The sequence below is a fragment of the Dendrobates tinctorius genome, unplaced genomic scaffold (genome assembly GCF_039654945.1).
Source record: "Dendrobates tinctorius isolate UK_male_01 unplaced genomic scaffold, ASM3965494v1 ptg000152l, whole genome shotgun sequence".
Taxonomy (NCBI): Eukaryota; Metazoa; Chordata; class Amphibia; order Anura; family Dendrobatidae; genus Dendrobates; species Dendrobates tinctorius.
In genome coordinates, this window is record NW_027361819.1 from 2,542,496 (window position 1) to 2,567,553 (window position 25,058).

Sequence of the window (25,058 nt, forward strand, 5' to 3'; positions counted from 1 at the left end):
CTGCTCTACCCTCTCCTACTGTATCCTCACCCATCCCTGTAGACTGTGAGCCCTCGCGGGCAGGGTCCTCTCTCCTCCTGTACTTGTGTGTCCCTTGTCTTACACATGTTTATTGTACTTGTCTATATTTCCCCTTTTCACATGCAAAGCGCCATGGAATAAATGGCGCTATATAAATGCATAATAATAATAATGTAGGCCTCTGGTGATACATCTGCTGAGCCATGTATCTAATCTAGTGATATATTCTGCTGTATCTAGATCGGGTCACATACAAGTTCTCAGTAACCCAAAATAATCAGATGATTAGAGGACGCTGCACCTGTCGGGGTGAAGGGGTTAACAATGAGGTCACATGGTGAGCTCCAGCACTGCAGGTACCGCCCCGGCTCTTCTGGCTCAGTCAGTCCGATCATTGATGAGTGCCAGGAGAGCTGCTGCTGCCATCCTCAGGTACGTGTAGGGTTAATGCTGGATGGATTGTCCCCGACCTCAGAACCAAGTCCGACTATCAGAACACAGCCAGAACCCGAGGTCCGGGGAGAAGTGTTCAGTTCTTCCTAGTGAAACTGCACCAATCTGGTAAAAAAAAAGAAAAAGAAGGGAATCCTATAGATTCTGGGCTGATTCTGATCAGCTGCACACGAAGGGCGGGTTCTATAAACTAAACGACCGAGTTCTTGTGACTTTAAATTAAATTAATCTCTTTCATAAGTGTCCAGCTCAAAGGTCAGAACTGTATCACCATGGTTAGAACCGGAAATTAATGACAGAGGCCTCCGAACCAACAGTCATATTGTAATACTGCTGCCCCTATGTACAAGAAAATAACTACTATAATACTGCTCCTATGTACAAGAATATAACTACTATAATACTGCCCCCTATGTACAAGAATATAACTACTATAATACTGCTCCTATATACAAGAATATAACTACTATAATACTGCCCCTATGTACAAGAATATAACTACTATAATACTGCCCCCTATGTACAAGAATATAACTACTATAATACTGCCCCCTATGTACAAGAATATAACTACTATAATACTGCTCCTATGTACAAGAATATAACTACTATAATACTGCTCCTATATACAAGAATATAACTACTATAATACTGCCCCCTATGTACAAGAATATAACTACTATAATACTGCTCCTATGTACAAGAATATAACTACTATAATACTGTCCCTATGTACAAGAATATAACTACTATAATACTGCCCCCTATGTACAAGAATATAACTACTATAATACTGCCCCCTATGTACAAGAATATAACTACTATAATACTGCTCCTATGTACAATAATATAACTACTATAATACTGCCCCTATGTACAAGAATATAACTACTATAATACTGCCCCCTATGTACAAGAATATAACTACTATAATACTGCCCCCTATGTACAAGAAAATAACTACTATAATACTGCCGCTATGTACAAGAATATAACTACTATACTACTCCTGCCTATGTACAAGAATATAACTACTATAATACTGCCCCCTATGTACAAGAATATAACTACTATAATACTGCCCCCTATGTACAAGAATATAACTACTATAATACTGCCCCCTATGTACAAGAATATAACTACTATAATACTGCTCCTATGTACAAGAATATAACTACTATAATACTGCTCCTGTGTACAAGAATATAACTACTATAATACTGCCCCCTATGTACAAGAATATAACTACTATAATACTGCCCCCTATGTACAAGAATATAACTACTATAATACTGCTCCTATGTACAAGAATATAACTACTATAATACTGTCCCTATGTACAAGAATATAACTACTATAATACTGCCCCCTATGTACAAGAATATAACTACTATAATACTGCCCCCTATGTACAAGAATATAACTACTATAATACTGCTCCTATGTACAATAATATAACTACTATAATACTGCCCCTATGTACAAGAATATAACTACTATAATACTGCCCCCTATGTACAAGAATATAACTACTATAATACTGCCCCCTATGTACAAGAAAATAACTACTATAATACTGCCGCTATGTACAAGAATATAACTACTATACTACTCCTCCCTATGTACAAGAATATAACTACTATAATACTGCCCCCTATGTACAAGAATATAACTACCATAATACTGCTCCTATGTACAAGAATATAACTACTATAATACTGCCCCTATGTACAAGAATATAACTACTATAATACTGCTCCTATGTACAAGAATATAACTACTATAATACTACCCCTATGTACAAGAATATAACTACTATAATACTGCCCCCTATGTGCAAGAATATAACTACTATAATACTGCTCCTATGTGCAAGAATATAACTACTATAATACTGCTCCTATGTACAAGAATATAGCTACTATAATACTGCCCCTATGTACAGGAATATAACTACTATAATACTGCCCCTATGTGCAAGAATATAACTACTATAATACTGCCCCCTATGTGCAAGAATATAACTACTATAATACTGCCCCCTATGTACAAGAATATAACTACTATAATACTGCTCCTATGTACAAGAATATAGCTACTATAATACTACCCCTATGTACAAGAATATAACTACTATAATACTGCTCCTATGTACAAGAATATAACTACTATAATACTGCCCCTATGTACAGGAATATAACTACTATAATACTGCCCCCTATGTGCAAGAATATAACTACTATAATACTGCCCCCTATGTGCAAGAATATAACTACTATAATACTGCCCCCTATGTACAAGAATATAACTACTATAATACTGCCCCTATGTACAAGAATATAACTACTATAATACTGCCCCTATGTACAAGAATATAACTACTATAATACTGCCCCCTATGTACAAGAATATAACTACTATAATACTGCCCCTATGTACAAGAATATAACTACTATAATACTGCCCCTATGTACAAGAATATAACTACTATAATACTGCCCCTATGTACAAGAATATAACTACTATAATACTGCCCCCTATGTACAAGAATATAACTACTATAATACTGCCCCTATGTACAAGAATATAACTACTATAATACTGCCCCTATGTACAAGAATATAACTACTATAATACTACCCCTATGTACAAGAATATAACTACTATGCTGGATCTCACACAGGGAGGACGTGTCTTATGGCAGCTCCCGCTTCCAGCCACAAAATTGCCTTATTTGGCCTGGACGAAAGTGGCAAAAACGAATTTTAGAGTGCCCCGGGCTTGGAGAAGGTGAGGGGCGGTGGGGAGAAGAGAGGGGCTGCTGCTCTCCGCCGTGACACCGGAGCGCAGAGCGGCCTCGTGGAGGGTGCTGCAGCACTGGAGGGAGACGGGCGCCATCTTTACATCCCCCTGAGCACAAGGCCTGGAAACCGGACCGCAGGAGGCCCTCGATAGAGGCGTGAGACCGCGGAATAAGGAGCGGTCTCGCCCGTTGGAGCAAAAGGCGGTGAGAGGGGGCCCCCGGTGAGCTGTCTGTGGGGCCTGCGGGGATTACTATTGCTACGTGCGGTGGAGGAAGGTGCTGGCTCTGGGCCAGACGGGTTGTTGACGGCCCCCTGTTTTGCTGAGACATTTCCCAGGGACTGAGTTGTTTTTGGAACGGGGGATATCGCTCTCCCCACATAGAGGTGCTGCTGTCTGCAGATTTATGCGACCTTGGTGAGGAGGACATTGTGTCTTTTCTGAAGCGCCGTGGTGGGGAGTTGGCGTTACCCTGTCCCTACCGGCTCCAGCAGATCCCCACGGATGTTTCCATATATTAACCCCTCGCCCTCCAAGTTACATGGGGTTATTTTCATATAGAAAAATGCTCTACTAGACTTTTCTTGACGCACGGGTGGTAAATTAAAGGCACGCTTCAATCAAGCAAAATGGTCAAAACTAACAAAGAGCGTGCAAAACCGTTGGCTGCAGAGGCGTATCGAAGCAAACAGGGTGAAATGGATAAATTTTTGAAAAATAAATCTGCTACGTCTAAGCCTAATGCTAAAAGGCTCCCTCCAGAGGTTGTGGAGGAGGAGCATGTCGAGGACTCAGACTCCAGTGATGATGCTTCAGGCAGCGATGTCACTCAATCAGACTCTGGGAAACTTTCTAGATCGTTTTTTAAAAAATTATTAGCACAAGCTATAAAACCATTAGTTAATGAGATATCTGGTATGAGAGCGGACTTGCTACACATTGGTAATAGAGTGGAGTCTTTGGAGTCCTCTCAGTCCTCTATCATTAGCCACTCCAATGCCATGAGAGAGCATCTGGACTACCACAGAGCACAGCTTAACAACTCTTTTCTGGCCCTCGAGGATCAGGAAAATCGGAGTCATAGGAAGAACATACGGATAAAAGGCTTACCTGAAAGTGTTTCCACAGAAATATTGGAAAAATCTACGAAGGAGATCTTCGCCCTCTTAATCCCACAAGAAACATGTGATCGAATTGTAATAGAAAGGGTGCATAGATCACTTAGACCAAAGCCGAAGCCAGCGGAACCTCCGAGGGATGTGATTTGCGGCCTACTGAGCTATTTGGATACCAATGCTATTTTGTCTGCCTCAAGAGACATTAAAAATCTTTCTTATGAGGGATCTGCTATTCATCTTTATCAGGACGTTGCGCCGTCAACCCTTGCAAAAAGAAGAGTCCTAAGGCCCCTCCTGGAGGTGTTACGCTCACGTAAAATCTTATATAAATGGCTGTTTCCGTTTGGTATATCTATACAAGGAGATGGTAGGCAAATAATGGTTCGGACCCCTGAAGATTTAACCAAAATATGGGACGCTTTTGGCATTGCCTCTATGGATATTCCTTCCTGGCTACCTCTGGACATGGATCATCGCACACCTCCCCCTGTCCATGCTTTTACTGGAGGGCAGGGTGACTGGGTCATAGGAAAGAAACGCTCGACTCCTAAAAGAGGGAAATCTGGAATGGAAAAGGAGATACCCCCCTGAGCTTTCTTGTGCTTCTCTCGGTTGCATTTTTCCAATACTGGAGCCGGACCCCTCGGTCCACTCGGACATGATCTATCTTATTTTAGCTTGCTAAGTTTGACATTTACTCAGGTGTTGATATCATTCAATTGCCGTATAAGTTAACATGTGCCACTCGTGTGTCAAAAATGTTATTTCCTGCTCTGTTATGGGAGGTATTTTTGACCCCCTACCTCTGCTACAGGCAGGTAGTTGGTTCTTGTTATATTTCTCTTGTTTTATCTTAATAATTTTTAGGTTTTTTGTTATTTTTTTCATCTCTTTGTTTTTTTTTAATTTCGGTGGTTTGATGACGGAGGAATCTTTATTATTACTTCCTTTACCAAACTATGGGTGATAAGGTGAACCTCGCCACTATGACAGTGGCCTCGTATAATGTAAAGGGCTTACGTTCCCCGAATAAGAGAAGCCAAGTAATGAATCTTTTGCATTCAAAGAAGTCTAGTATAGTTTTCCTGCAGGAGACACATTTTAAAAAAGGGAGAGTCCCAGATATGTCTAGATCTCGCTACCCGACCAGGTATCACAGTGCGGGCGGTTCAGCGTCAAGTGGATTGAGTATTGCTATAAAGAAAAATGTTCCCTTTATTTTGAGCGATTGTTTATCGGATTCAGAAGGCAGGTACATTATAATTAAGGGCTTTTTGGCCAACACTAAGATTACCCTGTGTAATTTATATGCCCCAAATAGGAACCAGATAGGTTGGCTGTGTAAAACAATGAATGTTCTAGAACTTTTTACTGAGGGTCTGTTGTTGGGACGGGATTTTAATGTATCTTTGAACCCAGCCTTAGATACTTCGACGGGCAGGTCGGCTCTTTCTCAAAGGGCACTGAGAAAATTACACCTTTCATTACAAAAATTGCATCTGATAGACCCTTGGAGAACACTTTTTCCTTCGGGCAGAGATTACACTTTTTATTCCCATCCGAATAATAGCTATCACAGAATTGATTACCTATTGATACAAACAGCTAATCTCCAATTAGTTAAAAAAGCTAATATAGATATCATCTCTCTCTCAGACCACGCTCCCATTTTTCTTGACATAGAGATAAAAACTTTACCACGGCCGGCTGGGTCATGGTCACTGAATGAGACACTATTGGACTCGGATTTCCACATTGAAAAACTGACAAACACTCTTGACTTCTTTTTTCAGAATAATTTGCACTCAGGCCCACCCTTGCCTATGGTATGGGAATCACATAAAGCAGTAATGAGAGGGGAATTTATAGCCCTAGGCTCCTATTTGAAAAAAGAGCGAACAAAAAAGGTTGTGTCTATTCTACATCAAATTAGTTCCTTCGAGAGACTACATAAGAGATCTCAGGTAGATAAAACATTATCTGAACTGACAGATCTGAGAACCTCATTAAAAAACCTTTTGAACATTCAATCAGCAAAAATTTACATGAGAAGTAAGCAGAAGTTCTATCTTCATGGCAATAAAAGTAGTAAGCTCATGACATCCCTACTTAAGAAACAAAAAGAAAAGACGTTTATTAGACAACTCAGAGCTTTAGATGGCTCTTCAATTCTCGGGACTGCAGATATTGCCAGGGAGTTTAAAACCTTTTATGAAAATTTATACAATTTAAATACACCGGATAGCATGCAGGAGCCAGTCACAGCCTTGGCAAAAATAAAAGAATTCTTGACCTCGCTACATCTCCCTAAAATAACTCTTGAAGGTCAGTCCTTGTTGACTGCCCCAGTTACCCCCAAAGAAATTTTAGACACTCTTTCTACTATTCCGAACGGAAAGGCACCGGGTCCAGATGGTCTCCCCATTATCTATTATAAAAAGTTTATAAAACCACTGTTACCTCACCTAGTGTCTTTGTTTAATTCATATTTAGAAGGCCAGCTCCCCCCTAGACAATCCTTAGAGGCATACATCACAGTCCTCCCTAAGGAGGGTAAAGACCCCAACCTGTGCGCTAGCTACAGACCAATATCACTGCTTAATGCAGATATTAAGATGTGGGCTAAAATATTAGCGGGCAGATTAAGCAATTTCTTACCTAAGCTAATTCATGCAGATCAAGTAGGCTTTGTAAGAGGCAGGGAAGGGAAGGATAATTCTACTAAAGTCATTCAGTCTATAATGTTTGCTAAGACTCGGGGTATGCCCTTGATGCTCCTGTCGACGGATGCTGAGAAGGCTTTCGACAGAGTGAGCTGGAGGTTCATGGAACAAGTAATGATTAGGTTTGGCTTCCCTCCTCAATATATAACAGCAGTCCTCTCGCTTTATTCTCAACCGACGGCCAAAGTCAGAGTCAACGGCACCCTGTCAGATAGTTTTGAGATTAATAACGGGACTAGACAGGGTTGTCCCTTGTCGCCATCTTTGTTCATTTTAGTTATAGAAACTTTGATACAAAGCATCAGACAAGACCAATGTATAGAGGGGTTGTCGGTGGGTCGAAGGTCACTTAAAACTCTAGCTTTCGCAGATGATCTGCTTTTCCTTATCTCCAATCCATCCCAAGCATTCCCAATTATCCTTCAGGCCTTTCATCACTTTGGTCTCCTTTCTAATTTCAAAATTAATTTGTCAAAATCTGAAGTGCTAAGCGTTGGTCTACCTCACTCTCAGATCTCCACTATTCGTACGCAGATTCCATTCTCTTGGGCCACTAATTCTATTAGATATTTGGGAATAATGATAACTAGAGATCCCGCCAACCTATTCCACAAAAACTACATTCCTTTAATTCAAAAGGTCAAAAGCCTGATGCAGAAGTATAGCCTACCCACTTTATCCTGGATGGGTCGTATTAATGTGTTTAAGGCATATATAATGCCTATTATACTATATACCATGAACACGGTTCCGATTCGGATTCCCCTGACATTTGTTGGAACGTTAAAATCCCTTATTGGAAAATTTATTTGGAAATCTAAAAGGGCTAGGTTGCCATATAAGTTTCTTTCTCGCCCTATCTCTTCTGGAGGACTGGGGGTCCCAGACCTTCTTTTATACTATAAGGCTATTCATCTCAGTAGATGGTTAAAGGTGGTGTCCTGTGCTGGAAGGGAGGAGGGGGATAGTGTTGACTGGGCTTTATTGGGCCCGAGAGGTTTGCCGTATCTTTGGACTAAGGCTAAACCGCCGGCTTCTCTTAGGTTGGATGACGTAACTACAACTACGTTGCGTATTAAAAGATTGGTAATGGGAGAGTTCCCGGAAGATACTTTCCCCTCAACATTGACACCGATCTGCTCAATTCCCTATTTGTTAGAGTTAGATTTTCAAGACCCACACAATTTATGGTCCAACCTCCCTAGAGAAACGTTGAATAGTTTTTATGGTAATAGCATCTTGCGGGAGGGGTCTTGGCCACAGGGTGCGTCGACTCAACCAACAAATTTTCTCCAAAAACAACACATCAGACGTACACTTTTACAGTTTGGACGGAGATTCCCGTCTAAATCTAATTGGTCCTGGTTAGATATTATGATTAAACTTCCATCCCCACGGCTAAAAATTATATCTCGCATTTACTCACATCTCATCTCTCCGACTGTACATTCTAAACCCTCGTTTATACACTCTTGGGAAATGGAACTTAATACCACGTTTACAGAGGACAAAATATCTAAAATGCTGTCAAATGCTCGGGGTTTTTCCAGATGTGTACTTCTGCAGGAGAATTCTTATAAAATATTAACTAGGTGGCATTTAACTCCAGCTAAATTATTCCAGTTAGGCCTCGCGGATAATGACGATTGTTGGCGATGCCTCAATTCTAGAGGACATCATACACATATATTCTGGGATTGTCCTAGATTGCGAGTTTTTTGGGAGGGAGTTGAACTAGTTCTCAAAAAATTAAGACTAATAAAGGTTGATCTTGGAGCCACGGAAGCTCTCCTTTCATGCCCGTCAAAAGATTTTTTACCAAAAAAACATGGGCTTCTTCCACTGATGTTGAGTGCGGCGAGACAGTTGATAGCTGCCCATTGGAAGGATGTAGCTCCTCCCACGTTGGGAGAATGGTATGCTAAAATAAATCAGATCTATCGCTTAGAGGAGCTGTCTAGCTGGGAAATTTATAATCATAGAGCTTACGTGTTGACTTGGGCCCCTTGGAATAGGTATTTAGAAGACAATCCTCTTTAAGGGCATTTTAGAGTTTCTTAAGTTTAACTGAATCAGATGGCTTCTGCTCTGGGGCTCCTAGCCTCACTGCCCCAAACTAGATAGCCCAAATGTAATGTATGGCGATGTGTTATTTTCCGAAGTGCACCCATTCAATGATTGTGCTCATGTTGTCAACCACATGATGTTAATGTTAATGTTGTTGATACTGTATATGAATATGTACCCTTTTTCCCCTTCCCTTTCTTTTTCCCTTTTCTCCCCTACCTATTTTTCCCTCATTTTTTCCTTCCTTCTCTCCCTAAACCAACCATTACTTAACATTTCGCCAACTGTACCTGAGAACTGGTGTTGTGTTTAATGGTGATGTTTAAAATTCCAAAATAAAGAATTTACAAAAAAAGAATATAACTACTATAATACTACCCCTATGTACAAGAATATAACTACTATAATACTGCTCCCTATGTGCAAGAATATAACTACTATAATACTGCTCCTATGTACAAGAATATAGCTACTATAATACTGCCCCTATGTATAGGAATATAACTACTATAATACTGCCCCTATGTGCAAGAATATAACTACTATAATACTGCCTCCTATGTACAAGAATATAACTACTATAATACTGCCCCTATGTACAAGAATATAACTACTATAATACTGCCCCCTATGTACAGGAATATAACTACTATAATACTGCCACTATGTAGAAGAATATAACTACTATAATACTGCCCCTATGTACAAGAATATAACTACTATAATACTGCTCCTATGTACAAGAATATAACTACTATAATACTGCTCCTTTGAACAAGAATATAACTACTATAATACTGTGCCTATGTGCAAGAATATAGCTACTATAATACTGCCCCCTATGTACAAGAATATAACTACTATAATACTGCCCCCTATGTGCAAGAATATAACTACAATAATACTGCCCCTATGTACAAGAATATAACTACTATAATACTGCTCCTATATACAAGAATATAACTACTATAATACTGTCCCTATGTACAAGAATATAACTACTATAATACTGCCCCCTATGTACAAGAATATAACTACTATAATACTGCCCCCTATGTGCAAGAATATAACTACAATAATACTGCCCCTATGTACAAGAACATAACTACTATAATACTGCTCCTATATACAAGAATATAACTACTATAATACTGTCCCTATGTACAAGAATATAACTACTATAATACTGCCTCCTAGCTGTGAGGTTGTGTGCCTGTGGTTCTCCTCATGTCTGGAGCAAGCCCAGGGAGGGGCCACCCTGGGCAGGGAAGCTCCCCAAGCAAGGCCCAGGCTTCCAGGCCTACACTGGGAGTAAACTCCCAACCTTCTCATGTGGATAGAAATCCCAGAGTTGCCTCTGGGGAAATAAACCTCAGAATGGAAGTCCCAGCAGCATGGAGAAAGATCATGTGTTGAATTTCAGCACAGGAAAGAAACAAGAGAAAGCTTTGTCTGTGTGCAAGGATGTTTCTGTTAAACAGTCGGCCGGTCAAGGCAAACAGTGTCCAGAGCCTGGAAGGAAATCCCAGAAGGCATCGTCTGCTGAGACCCTGAGTGCTGGGGGGCAGGTGGCTGCACAGAAGGTGAGGCAGAGTCCATCACCAGCTTCAGGTGTGCAGCTCACTCCAGGCAGACAGAGACGGACATCTCTGGAGAAGCAAACACTCCAGGAGAACCTTCAGCTGGGACATGTGGTGACTAGCATGGCGAGCTCTGAACGCACGAGGTTGCAGGCTGGGGGCAGTGGTAAAAGTGTTGCGGAGGCTGGAGCCACAAAACCAGCGACATTAAAAACCGTGTCAACCCCTAAAGCAAGACCCCAGAAGGAGCCGCCGCGTGCCCCGGAGCTACAGCTGGCAGAGGAGATACCAGGACTGGTCAGGAGGATGGGTGAGTTGCAGCAGCAGAGGAATCTTCTGCAAATGAAAATTGACTGCATTTACAAGTTGAAGGCTGCGAATCCTGGGGATCACTCTGCATATAACCAGAGACTGAATGCACTGGGGGTAGAGCTGGCGACTGTGGTGCGGGACATAGACTGTGTGCTGGCGAGGATGGGGCCCCTGGCAGAGACATATAGGAACCAGGAGCGGTTTAGGTCCTGCACGCAGGACTCTGCTGGTTCCCGCACAGACATTGTCCCAGGTGGGACCCGGCAGCAGGTACGGCCGGTGCTGCAGCCCGCTAGCTTCTGTTTTAAGGAGGGTCAGATACTGCACCAGCAACCGCAACTACCTGCGGCAGACCCCAAGCAGGAGCAAGAGGCTCAGATCCCAGCGGTACCACAAGTCTCAGCATGCCCAGCACAACAGCAAGACAGTGGACATGAGACTGCATCTACTGTTGGAGACCAGGAGAGCACTAATTCTGGGGATATTGATACTGTTCATGTGGGGTTGGGGGCTGAAGGGGGTACAGAGACTGTGGTGGACATTGCGCATCCTGATGACGCTATTGAGATTGATGATGATGATGATAATAATGTGCAAAATGTTTGTGATTTCCCCCCTTTGGTTTCCAGCACTCAAGGTGCAACAGGCCCCTCTGCTGCAGACCCTCGCCCTGTCAGTCAGCCCAGTGTGGCCCCACAGGTCCCTCCCAGTAATGTTTGGAGCCGCGGCGCTCCATCCTTTACCTCCAGCGCCAATTACACTGGGCAGGCTTTCAAATGGAGGAATGTGGTGCGGTTCAGGCACAGAGGTGCCAAGGAGGATCTGCCGGACAGAAGGCTGGTGGTCAGGGAGCTTCTGTGCCGCCAGATGGGGTTTGCGCCGGTTAATATCTTGGCGGTCATCAATCTGCCAGACAGACAGGGCTATGATATCAGCTTTAAGCTTATGTCTGATCTGGACAGATTCTGGGCCAATTTCCCCAAGTTCAGGGATGCTGATGGGTGGAATAAGTTCAGCTTCATTCCAATATCTAAACCGGATACCGCCACGGTTAACATCATCTTTTGGAATGAGGCTGTTCCCCCGCAGGACATTGTGGTGTGGCTCCGGAGGCATTGTGTCCTTGTCTCCGACCTCACCAAAAACAGGGATGAGAACGGTATATGGACTGGTGGATGGAAGGTGCTGGTGAAACTGCGCCAGCACAACAATATCACGGCTCACTTACCCAACTCCTTCTTTATCGGGAGGGAGAAGGGGGTTTGCTTCTACCCTGGGCAGCCACGAAAGTGCTTTAAGTGTGGTAAAGTGGGTCACCTGGCAAACACCTGTACCGTGGTAAAGTGCAGCCTGTGCGGGGAAGTCGGCCACTTAGCGGCAGATTGCCAGAACATCAAGTGCAACCTCTGTGGGGAGATCGGCCACCCTCACAGGGACTGTCCAGATGCCTGGCACAATATATGCAAGCTCCTTCCTGATGAAGAGTTAGTGACAGGGACAGAGGCTCAGGAGGAGGAGGCTTTAATGTCAGGGACAGTACTGACCAGGTCAGAGGTCCACCAGGGGTCCGCTCAGGTAACATCAGAGCAGCTTTGCACAGAGGGGAGCATGGAGGTCGTCCCTCAGGTCCAGCAGCCACATGTAGCCACCACTTCAGTATCACCATCTCTAGCTGAAGAAAGTGGCTGTAATCAGGAAAAAAAAGGACAAGGCCTCCCGTAAACCTGAGGAGGAGTATGTCACTAGCCAGGGTGGCAGGAAAAAAGTCCAGAGTTCGGCAGGTGTGATGGTTGTGTCCAATAAGTTTGATGTTTTGTCTGAGTCTGATGGGGACTTGGAGGAAGAGATAAAAAGAATAGAGACTGAGTATGACAGGGACGTAGCGGACTGTCCCCTTACAAAACGGAAGCCCGTACTTGCTGACACTGAGATACAGTCTGACATGGAGACCGGTGGTAGTCAGAACATCTGTGACCCAGACTTATGATGGCGGCTTTTACATCTCTGCTCCTCTGTTGTGGCATTGTGATGGCAGACTTCTCATTAAAAGTAACATCAAGTAATGTGAACAGCATTAAGGTGAGGAGGATGAGGCACGCTGTCTATGACCATCTCCGATACCTGGACGCAGATGTCCTCTTTCTGCAGGAGACGCGGCTGACGACTCAGGGGCTCATGAGGGAGGCTGAGAGGGAATGGCGGTCTGGTCCCTCTTTTTGGTCACTGGCTGTGGAGTCGTACGCCGGGGTCGCCATTCTGTTTAACACCAGGGATGTGACAGTACATAGGATGACGGAGGTGGTTATGGGAAGGTGTCTGGTCCTGGAAGTCACTGTCCATGGGAGGCGTCTCCGGCTTATTAACATCTATGGGCCACAGACGGTGACTGACAGGATACAGTTATTTAATGATGTCAAGCCTTATCTGTTCACCTCTCTTCCAGTGATAATTGCAGGGTACTTTAATGCCATACTGACATCAGGTGACAGCTCCTCAGGTAGAACCGTGACGAGGGATGGTAGGATCTTGAATAACATAGTCCTGCAGGCCGGATTAGGGGACGTCTTTAAACGGGGAGGTCGAAAGCCAAAATTAACCTATTCCTTGCTCCAATAGAGGCAGTAGAATAGATCTGGCTTTTGTAAGTCCCATGGAAGTCATTGGTGCCATGAGTGAGAGAGTCGTCCCATACTCAGACCATCTTGCCCTATATTTCTGCCTCGGGGCCACTAAGCGAGCTGATGTTGGTAGGGGGTTATGGAGACTCAATTCTAGCCTCCTCCATGATGTCTCTGTCCAGAGTTGTGTCTACTCCCTTTTGCAGGGTCATCTACAGAGAGTGGACTTCTATGACAACATGGCTGACTGGTGGGAGGACGTCAAGGATGATATCAGATGCCTCTTGAAGAGACTGTCAGTTAAGAAGGGCAGGAGTAAGTACAGCCAGTACCTAAGGCTGCGCAAAGAATTGGAGTCACTCTATTCTGAGGGCGGGGGTAACAAAGAGAAGATCGACCGGCTGAAATCTGAGATAAGGCAGTATCAGTACAGCAGGTATACCTCCTTGGTTCTTGAACGGGATTATGGGGTCTTAGGGGCACCTGATCCCTTTGAGAATTGCCGGGAGCGGGTGGCCAATAAATTGGTCACAGGTCTCATTGACTCCCAGGGTGTATTGCAGGAATCTCGGGAGGGTATCCTGGGGGTTGTGAAATCTTATTATACTGACTTGTTTCAGAGGAAGGCTTTGGATAAACATAAAATGACTCAATTCTTGGAGGCAACTCCATCGCCTGATATTAATGATCTGGACTTTTCTCCTTTGACAGCAGAATTAACGGTGGAGGAGGTTAAGGAGGCCATTGATAAGTTACATCTGAAGAAGGCACCAGGTCCGGATGGTATAACAGCAGAATTTTATAAGGAATTCAGAGACCTCCTGGCTCCAATTCTTGTGGATGTTTACAAAAATTGTCTAGAAAATCACCTGATGCCTCCATCCATGAGAGTGTCCTCATTAATTCTGCTGTCTAAAGGTAAGGAGCCGAGCGACATCAAGAACTGGAGGCCAATTGCCCTCTTGAATGTTGACAGGAAGATTCTGGCAAAGATCCTGTTTTCTAGGTTAGTCTGTTTGTCCCCGGCACTGTTGGTAGGCTCTCAGTTTGGCACGGTAAAAGGGCGGAACATCTCTGGAGCGGTCATCTCGATACGGGAGATGTTTGAGAGATGTAAAGCTCTGCGGTGTGGGAGATACGTTGTCAGTCTGGACCAGGCTAAAGCCTTTGACAGAGTTGATCATGATTATCTGTGGGCCACTTTGTCAAAGTACGGTATTCCAGGACAATTTGTGGATTGGCTGAAGACTTTGTACAGAGAGGCGGTGAGCTTTCCTCTGATTAATGGTTGGCAGGGTGGCACTTTTTGAGTTGAGGTGGGGTGAGACAGGGCTGCCCGCTGAGTCCACTCCTGTATGTTTTTGCCATAGACCCGTTTTTGAGGTCACTGCAGGAGTGTATCTTTTGGGGGGTGCCGGTCCCCCACTGCTTGCCTCTGAAGGTGGTTGCCTACGCGGATGATGTGACGCTGGTGATATCTAATCCTCATGAGGTGCAGATGTTGTCTGCGGCCATCAGAAGTTACTCAGAGGCCTCCGGGTCTCTGGTCAACCTTGAGAAGAGTCAAGCTCTGTGGACATTGCAATCTGACCCAAACTTTGATCTGCCGCAGTTTGTTAAGGCCTCCACCCATATTAAGATCTTAGGGGTTAAATTTGGGAGGGAAGATAATGCCAGCCTAAATTGGGAGGAAAAATTGGAGACCGGAAATGCAAAGGTTCAGCGATGGAAGAACTGGAGGCTGACTTAGGCCGGTTTCACATTAGCGCTTTTTCAGCGCGCGCACGGCCGGGGGTAGCTCCGCCCCCGAGCCGGCTCTCTGCCCGGCGTGCCCGCCCCTTCCTTGTAGCGCCGCCTCCTAGCGGACAGCGGCGCCTGCGATCGGCGCACTCTATCTTTAGCATAGGGTGCGCCGATCGTGCGCAGGCCGTGCGCTAGTTGCGCTTTGACCTGCGCTGCGCACTTTTGACGGTGCGCCGTGCGCGCCAAAATCCGAAAAGTTTGATTTTGGCGCGCACGGCGCACCGTCAAAAGTGCGCAGCGCAGGTCAAAGCGCAACTAGCGCACGGCCTGCGCACGATCGGCGCACCCTATGCTAAAGATAGGGTGCGCCGATCGCAGGCGCCGCTGTCCGCTAGGAGGCGGCGCTACAAGGAAGGGGCGGGCACGCCGGGCAGAGAGCCGGATCGGGGGCGGAGCTACCCCCGGCCGTGCGCGCGCTGAAAATGCGCTAGTGTGAAACCGGCCTTACAGAGAAAGGGTTGCTATGTTGAAGACTTACCTGGTCCCCGTCTTCTTGTATGTCTCTGTCGTTTTTCCTTTGCCAGAATCCTTCTCGGCGAGGCTCCTCAGCCTGTTCTTCCAGCTCTTGTGGGGGAACAGGATGAACCTGATAAAGAGGGGAATAACGTACCTACGGCGGAGTGAGGGCGGGCTGGATATGTTAAATCCAAGGGTTTTCTTTGACTCCTTGTTTCTGAAAGTAAATTTTGGGAGCATGGATTCAAACAGTAGCTCCCTGTGGGCGAATAGTATCAGGTATTGGATATTGCCTTTTGCGGAATCTTGGGTGCGAGGCGGCAGTCTCAAGAGGAGGAGATGGACAGGTGACCACCTCCCCCAGTATCTGGACTATGGTCTGAAGTGTGTCAGGAAGTGGGGACTGGAGAAGTCTTACATTGAGAGTAATACGAGAAAAGATCTGTGTGCTCATATATGTAGGACTTTCTTCTACTCTCCACTGGCCCTAAGAGATTGTGCCACCAGGACCCTTCAGGACAGTCTCCGATTCCTCAACGGGAGGCGACTTCCAGCAAAGTTTTTTGACATTGCTTGGCTGTCGCTACATGGGAAGCTCTTTGTGAGGGGGAACTTAAAATATTTAAGTGTTTCAGATCGGAACTGTCCCCTTGGTTGTCAGCAGGAGGAAACCATGGAGCATTTTATTTGTGATTGCTGGGGAGGTAGGGAAATATGGACGGAAGTATCGACCAAGCTGAAAATCCCCAGACTGCTGTCCCTGAAATACCCTGACATTATCTATGGTGTCCCATCCACTGACGGTAACATCGACAGGGGGACAATGTACCTGATCATTACCACCATTAAGTATTACCACTGGCACATGAGAACCCGAGTGTCCCTCCACAGCGAGCCCTTCCATCCCGTCACCGCAGCCACAAAGATACTGTCCGAGCTCAGATGGATAAGAGCGATAGAGATAAAGAAAAGTCAGAGTAATGAGAAACTATGGAGGAATGTGTCTGTGGGATAATAACATGATCGTGTTACTAAAAGTGTTTATTTCATATTCTTCCTTCCACAGGAGTGAACTCTAAGTTACCTTTATTCCTAATGTATTAATTTAGTTCTATAATTATTGTCTGATGCATTTATGAGAATTTATGTTTTGTATTAAGGAAGAATTCTGTTTCTTTTAATTGTATTTGTTGGTTTTATACAATAAAAATTGCCCCCTATGTACAGGAATATAACTACAATAATACTATCCCCTATGTACAAGAATATAACTACTATAATACTGCCCCTATGTGCAAGAATATAACTACTATAATACTGCTCCTATGTACAAGAATATAACTACTATAATACTGCCCCCTATGTGCAAGAATATAACTACAATAATACTGCCCCTATATACAAGAATATAACTACTATAATACTGTCCCTACGTACAAGACTATAGCTAATATAATACAGGCCCTATGTACAAGAATATAACTACTATAATACTGCTCCTATGTGCAAGAATATAACTACTATAAAACTGCTCCTATGTACAAGAATATAACTACTATAATACTGCCCCCTATGTACAGGAATATAACTACAATAATACTGCTTCTATGTACAAGAATATAACTACTATAATACTGCCCCCTATATACAAGAATATAACTACTATAATACTGTCCCTATGTACAAGACTATAACTAATATAATACTGCTCCTATGTACAGGAATATAACTACTATAATACTGCCCCTATGTACAAGAATATAACTACTATAATACTGCCCCCTATGTACAAGACTAGAACTACTATAATACTGCTCCTATGTACAAGAAAATATATCTACTATAATACTGCTCCTATGTACAAGAATATAACTACTATAATACTGCCCCCATGTACAAGAATATAACTACTATAATACTGCCCCTATGTACAAGAATATAACTACTATAATACTGCTCCTATGTACAAGAATATAACTACTATAATACTGCCCCTATGTACAAGAATATAGCTACTATAATACTGCTCCTATGTACAAGAATATAACTACTATAATACTGCTCCTATGTACAAGAATATAACTACTATAATACTGCCCCTATGTACAAGAATATAACTACTATAATACTGCTCCTATGTACAAGAATATATTTACTATAATACTGCCCCTATGTACAAGAATATAACTACTATAATACTGCTCCTATGTACAAGAATATAACTACTATAATACTGCCCCTATGTACAAGAATATAACTACTATAATACTGCTCCTATGTACAAGAATATATCTACTATAATACTGCTCCTATGTACAAGAATATAGCTACTATAATACTGCCCCTATGTACAAGAATATAACTACTATAATACTGCCCCCTATGTACAAGACTAGAACTACTATAATACTGCTCCTATGTACAAGAAAATATATCTACTATAATACTGCTCCTATGTACAAGAATATAACTACTATAATACTGCCCCCATGTACAAGAATATAACTACTATAATACTGCCCCTATGTACAAGAATATAACTACTATAATACTGCTCCTATGTACAAGAATATAACTACTATAATACTGCCCCTATGTACAAGAATATAGCTACTATAATACTGCTCCTATGTACAAGAATATAACTACTATAATACTGCTCCTATGTACAAGAATATAACTACTATAATACTGCCCCTATGTACAAGAATATAACTACTATAATACTGCTCCTATGTACAAGAATATATTTACTATAGTACTGCCCCTATGTACAAGAATATAACTACTATAATACTGCTCCTATGTACAAGAATATAACTACTATAATACTGCCCCTATGTACAAGAATATAACTACTATAATACTGCTCCTATGTACAAGAATATATCTACTATAATACTGCTCCTATGTACAAGAATATAGCTACTATAATACTGCTCCTATGTACAAGAATATAACTACTATAATACTGCCCCCTATGTACAAGAATATAACTACAATAATACTGCTTCTATGTACAAGAATATAACTACTATAATACTGCCCCCTATATACAAGAATATAACTACTATAATACTGTCCCTATGTACAAGAATATAACTACTATAATGCTGCCCCCTATGTACAAGAATATAACTACAATAATACTGCCCCTATGTACAAGAATATAACTTCTATAATACTGCCCCTATGTACAAGAATATAACTACTATAATACTGCCCCTATGTACAAGAATATATCTACTGTAATACTGCCCCTATGTACAAGAATATACCTACTGTAATACTGCCCCTATGTACAAGAATATAACTACTATAATACTGCCCCCTATGTACAAGAATATAACTACTATAATACTGCCCCTATGTACAAGAATATAACTACTATAATACTGCTCCTATGTACAAGAATATAACTACTATAATACTGCCCCTATGTACAAGAATATAACTACTATAATACTGCCCCTCTGTACAAGAATATAACTACTATAATACTGTCCCTATGTACAAGAATATAACTACTATAATACTGCTCCTATGTACAAGAATATAACTACTATAATACTGCCCCTCTGTACAAGAATATAACTACTATAATACTGCCCCCTATGTACAAGAATATAACTACTATAATACTGCCCCTATGTACAAGAATATAACAACTATAATAATAGCGTGCGTGTGAACAGTAGGCAGCTCCTTCACCCGTCCGCTGCGTTAGGAGTCCGTCTGTAGAACATCTGCGCTTGTGTAAGCTTTTCCCAATTGCAATCAGAACCAAGAGGTGAAGGACTCTGCTTGGAAAGCGCATACAATTTAAAGTTTAAATTAAAAAAAATAAGTCGGTGACGAAGCCGTCACGAAAATGTTGAAGGAAAATGGCAAGAGAGATGCATCAGTGATAACCCAGCTGCTGTTTCTTGAAGTGTCTCTTCTTTGGAAGACACGACGGGGGCGCTGCCATCTAGAAGACGCTGTGTGCACACAGCCGTAGAGTTACTATGTTACTCTGCCCATCTGTAATGCTTGAGAAAACAGGACTTAGATGAGTTTAGGCCACAGATTTTCTTGCAGAGGTGTTGATCGTACTCCAATATGATACAGGAGAGATGTATATCTTTGTGCCGTGTTAGCCAGTAGATAGAAACATGTTCAGAATTGAGAGTCCTCAGTGGTTGATACCTGTTAATGGCAAACTGAGAAGATGGTGACACATTGCAGCTTTCCAGACTCCTCAGGTCTCTTCATCAGACTTACGTCCTCCTCATCTCACAAGTTGTCTTCTTGGTTCTATCCAGATGTCTCACCTCTTGTAAACGCTCCCCACTTATCTCCTAGGTTGCCGACATGGTTGATCGCCCTCCAATAAAAGTGGTGAGTGGGATGCCCACCTTGGCATCCTTTGCAGAAAATTGGGAGAATGTTCAGTGCTTCCAGGCCAGAGATGGGGACCTGCTGATAGCTACCTACCCGAAATCAGGTGAGACCATTTTTTTCCAGGTATAACGTAAAGTACTAAGACCCCCATCTTGCAAAATAGGCATAAAATACTTATTTTCCCCATTGTATGTATGACTTAGGTCCATGCTGTCTCCTAATAGGTACTACGTGGATGAGTGAGATTTTGGACCTAATGCTACATAATGGAGATGTAACGAAAACCCAACGTGGCGCTATATACGAGCGGGTGCCCTTTCTGGAGTATGCGGTGCCCAACATGCCCACAGGTAACTGATGTGACAATGGTTTGTTATCTTCTCTACAAATGGCCAGGTTACACCAACTCAGAAGCTCCGGTGAACTGGATGAACCATTGGCCATGTAACTTCCATTGTCCGAGACGTTCTTTTACAAGTCCAACTTGTTACCTCTCCCTCAGGAACTGAGATCTTGAATGCAAAGGAGTCTCCAGGCATCATCAAAACTCATTTACCCGTGCACCTCCTGCCAAGAAGCTTCTGGGAAAAGAAATGCAAGGTATTGGGAGTATGAGGAGAGCTCCTTGTAGATCTTGGCCATACTCTATTGCTAAAAGGAACCCATCAGTCCTTCTGTAGGCTTTTATCGTACTCTGTTGCTATAAAGGGTTCACCTAGCCTTCTGTAAACCTTGGTCACACTCTCACTGTATATCCAGGACCATATTTTATTCTTTACAACTTGCTGCTGAGCCAATCCAGACCTACAATTGTAAATTTCTGTGTTTCCCTCTTTGACTTTTCACTGCAGAGAATTTCAATATCTTTATTGTGACTTCTTCCGTAGATCATTTACATGGCTCGTAATCCTAAGGACGTATTGGTGTCGTATTATCACTTCTATCGTATGGCCGCTGTGCACCCAGATCCGGGCACTTTTGAAGAATATCTACACACGTTCATAGAAGGGAAAGGTAGATATAATTTACCCACCCATGGGGTGACAACAAGCTGGTAACATAAGGGGTTAAATCCTGTAATGGAACCTGGACTGTAACCTTCTTGGATGCCGATAAAAACAATATTGAGTTACTCGGACAAGTTACTATATACCGGTAGTCTGCGGACTGCGATCCCCCCAGGTATTATGAAGCTGCGACTTTCATCATGCACTGAAAACCCTCCTCTGTTTTTTGATTGTTCACACTTTGACCTTATTATTTATTATCCTTCTCGTTTTTCCCGTAGTTGCCTGTGGGCCATGGAGTGATCACGTGAAGGGCTGGTGGAAGAACAGACATCAGAAAGACATCCTCTACATCTTTTACGAGGACATGATAGACGTGGGAGATATAGTTATCAATTCTATTTGTGTCTTCTCCTCTTTCTTGGTCTTCTATTTGTGGAACTTCCTCTTTATGCGACTATTTGTGTCTCTTTTACTCTCTTTTTTTCTCCTCTCTCTGTGGCTCATCCTTTCTCTTTTTTCTCCATCACTATTTTTATCTCCTCCTTTATCTTTGGCTCTTTCTCTCATTTTCTTTACCAATATTTGTGGCTCCTCTTCTCTTATTCTCTAACAATGTTTGTGGCTTCTCCTCTATCTGTGGCTCCTCTTCTATTTTTCTTGTCTGCCATTTGTGGTTCCTCCTCTTTATGTGAATCATCTATTTGTGGCTCCTCCTCTCTCTGTGGCTTGTCTTCTCTTTTCCTCCACCACTATTTGTGGCTCTTCCTTTCTCTGTACCTCCTCTTCATTTTCTCCACCACTATTTGTGGCTTGTCTCTGTGGCTCCTCTTCTCTTATTCTGCAACAATATTTGTGGCTGCTCCTCTCTGTCTGGCTCCTTTTCTCTTTTTCTCCAACACTATTTGTGGCTCCTCCTCTCTGTGTACCTACTTTTCTCTTTTTCTCCACCACTATTTGTGGCTCCTCCTCTCTGTGTACCTCCTTTTCTCTTTTTCTCCATCACTATTTGTGGCTCCTCTAAAGTTTTAGACTAAATTCAGTTGTATAGAAATTCAATTACCCATGCATCTGAACGGCACTTGTGTACAATCCAGAAATGTCAAACACAGCAGCAGTGTGACCATAAAGATAAGGACGGGATTAGGCAAAGAGCTGGGACAACTTTCTAAACTCTTACCATCTATTTGGTGCCAGGACCAAGACCGGGAGATAAGGAAGGTGATGAAGTTCATAGGGAAGGATCTTCCTGAAGATGTCCTGGAAAAGATCAATCAGCACACCACCTTCAAGGCCATGAAAGACAACCACATGGCCAACTACAGCTCCATCCCTTCCTCCGTCATGGACCACAACATCTCTCCCTTCATGAGGAAAGGTATAAAGTTCTTCTGGGGCGTGTCAGTACTGATGCTAGGTGGTGTTTATAGTTGTTCAGTCCTGTATTTCTGCCATTTTAGGAATTTGCGGAGACTGGAAGAACCATCTCACGGTGGCTCAAAATGAATTATTTGATGAGTATTATAAAAGGGAGATGGCCGATACCGACCTGACCTTCCACTTCGAGGACTAAGACTGCCCCCTGCAAAGCCCTTCTCCTTATCTCAATCTATCACGGCACATAAAGATATTTTATAGGATGGAGACACGAACAGTGCTTGTTTTATCACCTTGTTTGTACTTTACATCCAATGAAAATAAAATATGTTCTGTTATGTTACATGATTCATAGAATCATAGCCATAAAGTAATACTAGGAAACTGCAATATATATTCTCCAGGAGAAAGAACAGGAAAGGGAAACTTTGAGAGATAAACAACGTCTTGACCTTGTATCCACTGGGTCCCCGTGTATGATGTGAGCTCGGGAGCTGAGCCGGCATCAACCATAGCAGGTGCTGACTGTGTTACACGGTCGTCATCTACCTCTAACAGCAGTGATCAGAAGTGACCCTCAGGGGGTCTTCCTGTAAAACGTTGCATTCTAGATACTGGTGGGGGTGTGAGTGCTTACTTTGCAGCTGAAAAGTGCAGAGTCAGGTGTATTCTTACAACTACACATGCTTACAGGACAATATAAAGCTCCCACTACAGCCCCCTGTGACAGCACGGCCGGTGCCACCAATACGCCACGATCCCACCACTGACACGGGTATGTCAGCGGATGGAGGGACGCGACGCACTGCCGGCACACGGCTATCACAGGCACAGTGGGGGCTTATCTTAGTTATCCCACCGCTGGCACCATGTGACCAACACACAGCAAGCTAATCTTGCTCTAACAATTTACCGCAGGGGGGTATTTTGGATGCCCCACCACTGCTAACAACCTTCCAAGAACTGCGGGGATTTATGTATATTCCACTTTTCTGAGTTCCACTTTGGAACTCGCAGCTCTCCGGCGCCCCCCTTACCCTCAGGTCAGTCAGGGAACTGCACCTAGGATAATTTGTCGCCGGACGGGCTGCTTGTTGTGCACGGCCAATTAGACTACTGCAGTAAGGGAATTATCAATGCTGTGGCCTCAACCACTCATCCAGCAATATAAGACCCTTCCGGACTTCCAACCAGCCTAACCAACCGCACACACCACGCTGCCACCAGCCATGCTTTACTTAATCAGAGAGTTAATTAAGAGGGTCCATGGCAAACCCCCAAATTAGTAGCGATTAACAAAGGCGCATAGTTCGTTTCTTAGAGCATGGAGACAGAGCTAATAGATTTTATCATTTATTCCCAAAAGGGCAGTAATTACATAGATAAAAGTTGCTATAACGTTGAGACATTAAATATGTACAGTACAAATATAAAACAACAAAGGATTAAAGAACAGAAAGTAACACTTACATGTGCTTAGGTGGCATTAGGCAGACCATGTGGCTGGGGGATGGGCCGCTTAGCCAGACATCCCCACTCATCTGGGGTTCTTGTCAGCACGGACTCTGCAGCTCCAACTGACTGGAATTTGGTAGGGAATACCTTATAGCCTAGGGTGTTATGAATGAGTCACCGGAGGAGGAAAAAACAAAAATGCAAGCTAAGTCCAGAAAACCGGAGAGGTTGGTAGCTAGCGGATTGCAGACCCCTGATCCTATTCACAACAACTAACAGTAGCTGTGGAGCATTCCTAAGGTGGTCCTAGACGCCTCTTCACAGCCGGAGAACTAAATAAGCCTAAAGAAAGAAAGGGGAAATCTAAACTGCCCCAGAGCAGACCCCAAAGCAATAGACAGCCCCCAACATGTATTGTCGGTGAAAACAGATGAAAACACAAACACAGACAGAAAGACAGGCAGAGCAAACGATGGGGCCCAACTAACTAGATAGGAAAGGACAGAAAAGATGCTGGCTGCAATCCGCAAAAACCCTACCAAAAATGTCCCAACACGTCTGATAGGAAAAACGTCCCTGAAGTCACTAGACTTCAAAATCCCTATATCAGCACTCCGATATATTCTGAAGACAGAGCAAAAGAGATTTAACCAATCAGGGACAAAAATGTAAATTCAGCAGAGCCCCAGCCGGGGCTGGCAGAACACAAAACTAAGCAAATCGGACAAAATCTCATGGAACAATAACAGAGCAAAACTTAGCTTTAGAAGATAGGAACTGAACTAGAGGCCAGAGCTCAGAGCAGAGAAATCACCAGCAACCCTACAGGGCGTTGGCTGCCTTATATCCACTCAGAGATTCGGGATGTCCAATCGCAATCCAC

The 25,058-nt window shown here is 43.1% G+C and overlaps 1 protein-coding gene across 2 annotated transcripts; it reads left to right on the forward strand.

Moving 5' to 3' along the window:
• The first annotated feature begins 390 nt into the window (after positions 1-390).
• On the forward strand, positions 391-23,063 carry LOC141050749 (sulfotransferase 1 family member D1-like). 2 transcript variants are annotated; one of them, XM_073547379.1, is made up of 8 exons: positions 391-453; positions 20,298-20,439; positions 20,561-20,686; positions 20,839-20,936; positions 21,224-21,350; positions 21,625-21,719; positions 22,541-22,721; positions 22,804-23,063. In XM_073547379.1, the coding sequence occupies exons 2-8, from the start codon at positions 20,307-20,309 to the stop codon at positions 22,914-22,916; spliced, it is 873 nt and encodes a 290-aa protein (XP_073403480.1). In that variant the 5' UTR covers positions 391-453; positions 20,298-20,306; the 3' UTR covers positions 22,917-23,063. The 2 variants fall into 2 exon arrangements, with proteins under 2 accessions (XP_073403480.1, XP_073403479.1); XM_073547378.1 differs by lacking the exon at positions 391-453 and adding an exon at positions 14,479-14,612 and having other exon boundaries at positions 20,540-20,686.
• The last annotated feature ends 1,995 nt before the right edge of the window (positions 23,064-25,058 follow it).

Coding starts and splice junctions, on each gene's coding strand:
- LOC141050749 (XM_073547378.1), top strand. CDS start 20,307: ATGGTTGATCGCCCTCCAATAAAAGTGGTGAGTGGGATGCCCACCTTG. Junction 20,687..20,838: donor GGTGCCCAACATGCCCACAG/GTAACTGATGTG, acceptor CCTCTCCCTCAG/GAACTGAGATCTTGAATGCA. Junction 22,722..22,803: donor CTCTCCCTTCATGAGGAAAG/GTATAAAGTTCT, acceptor CTGCCATTTTAG/GAATTTGCGGAGACTGGAAG.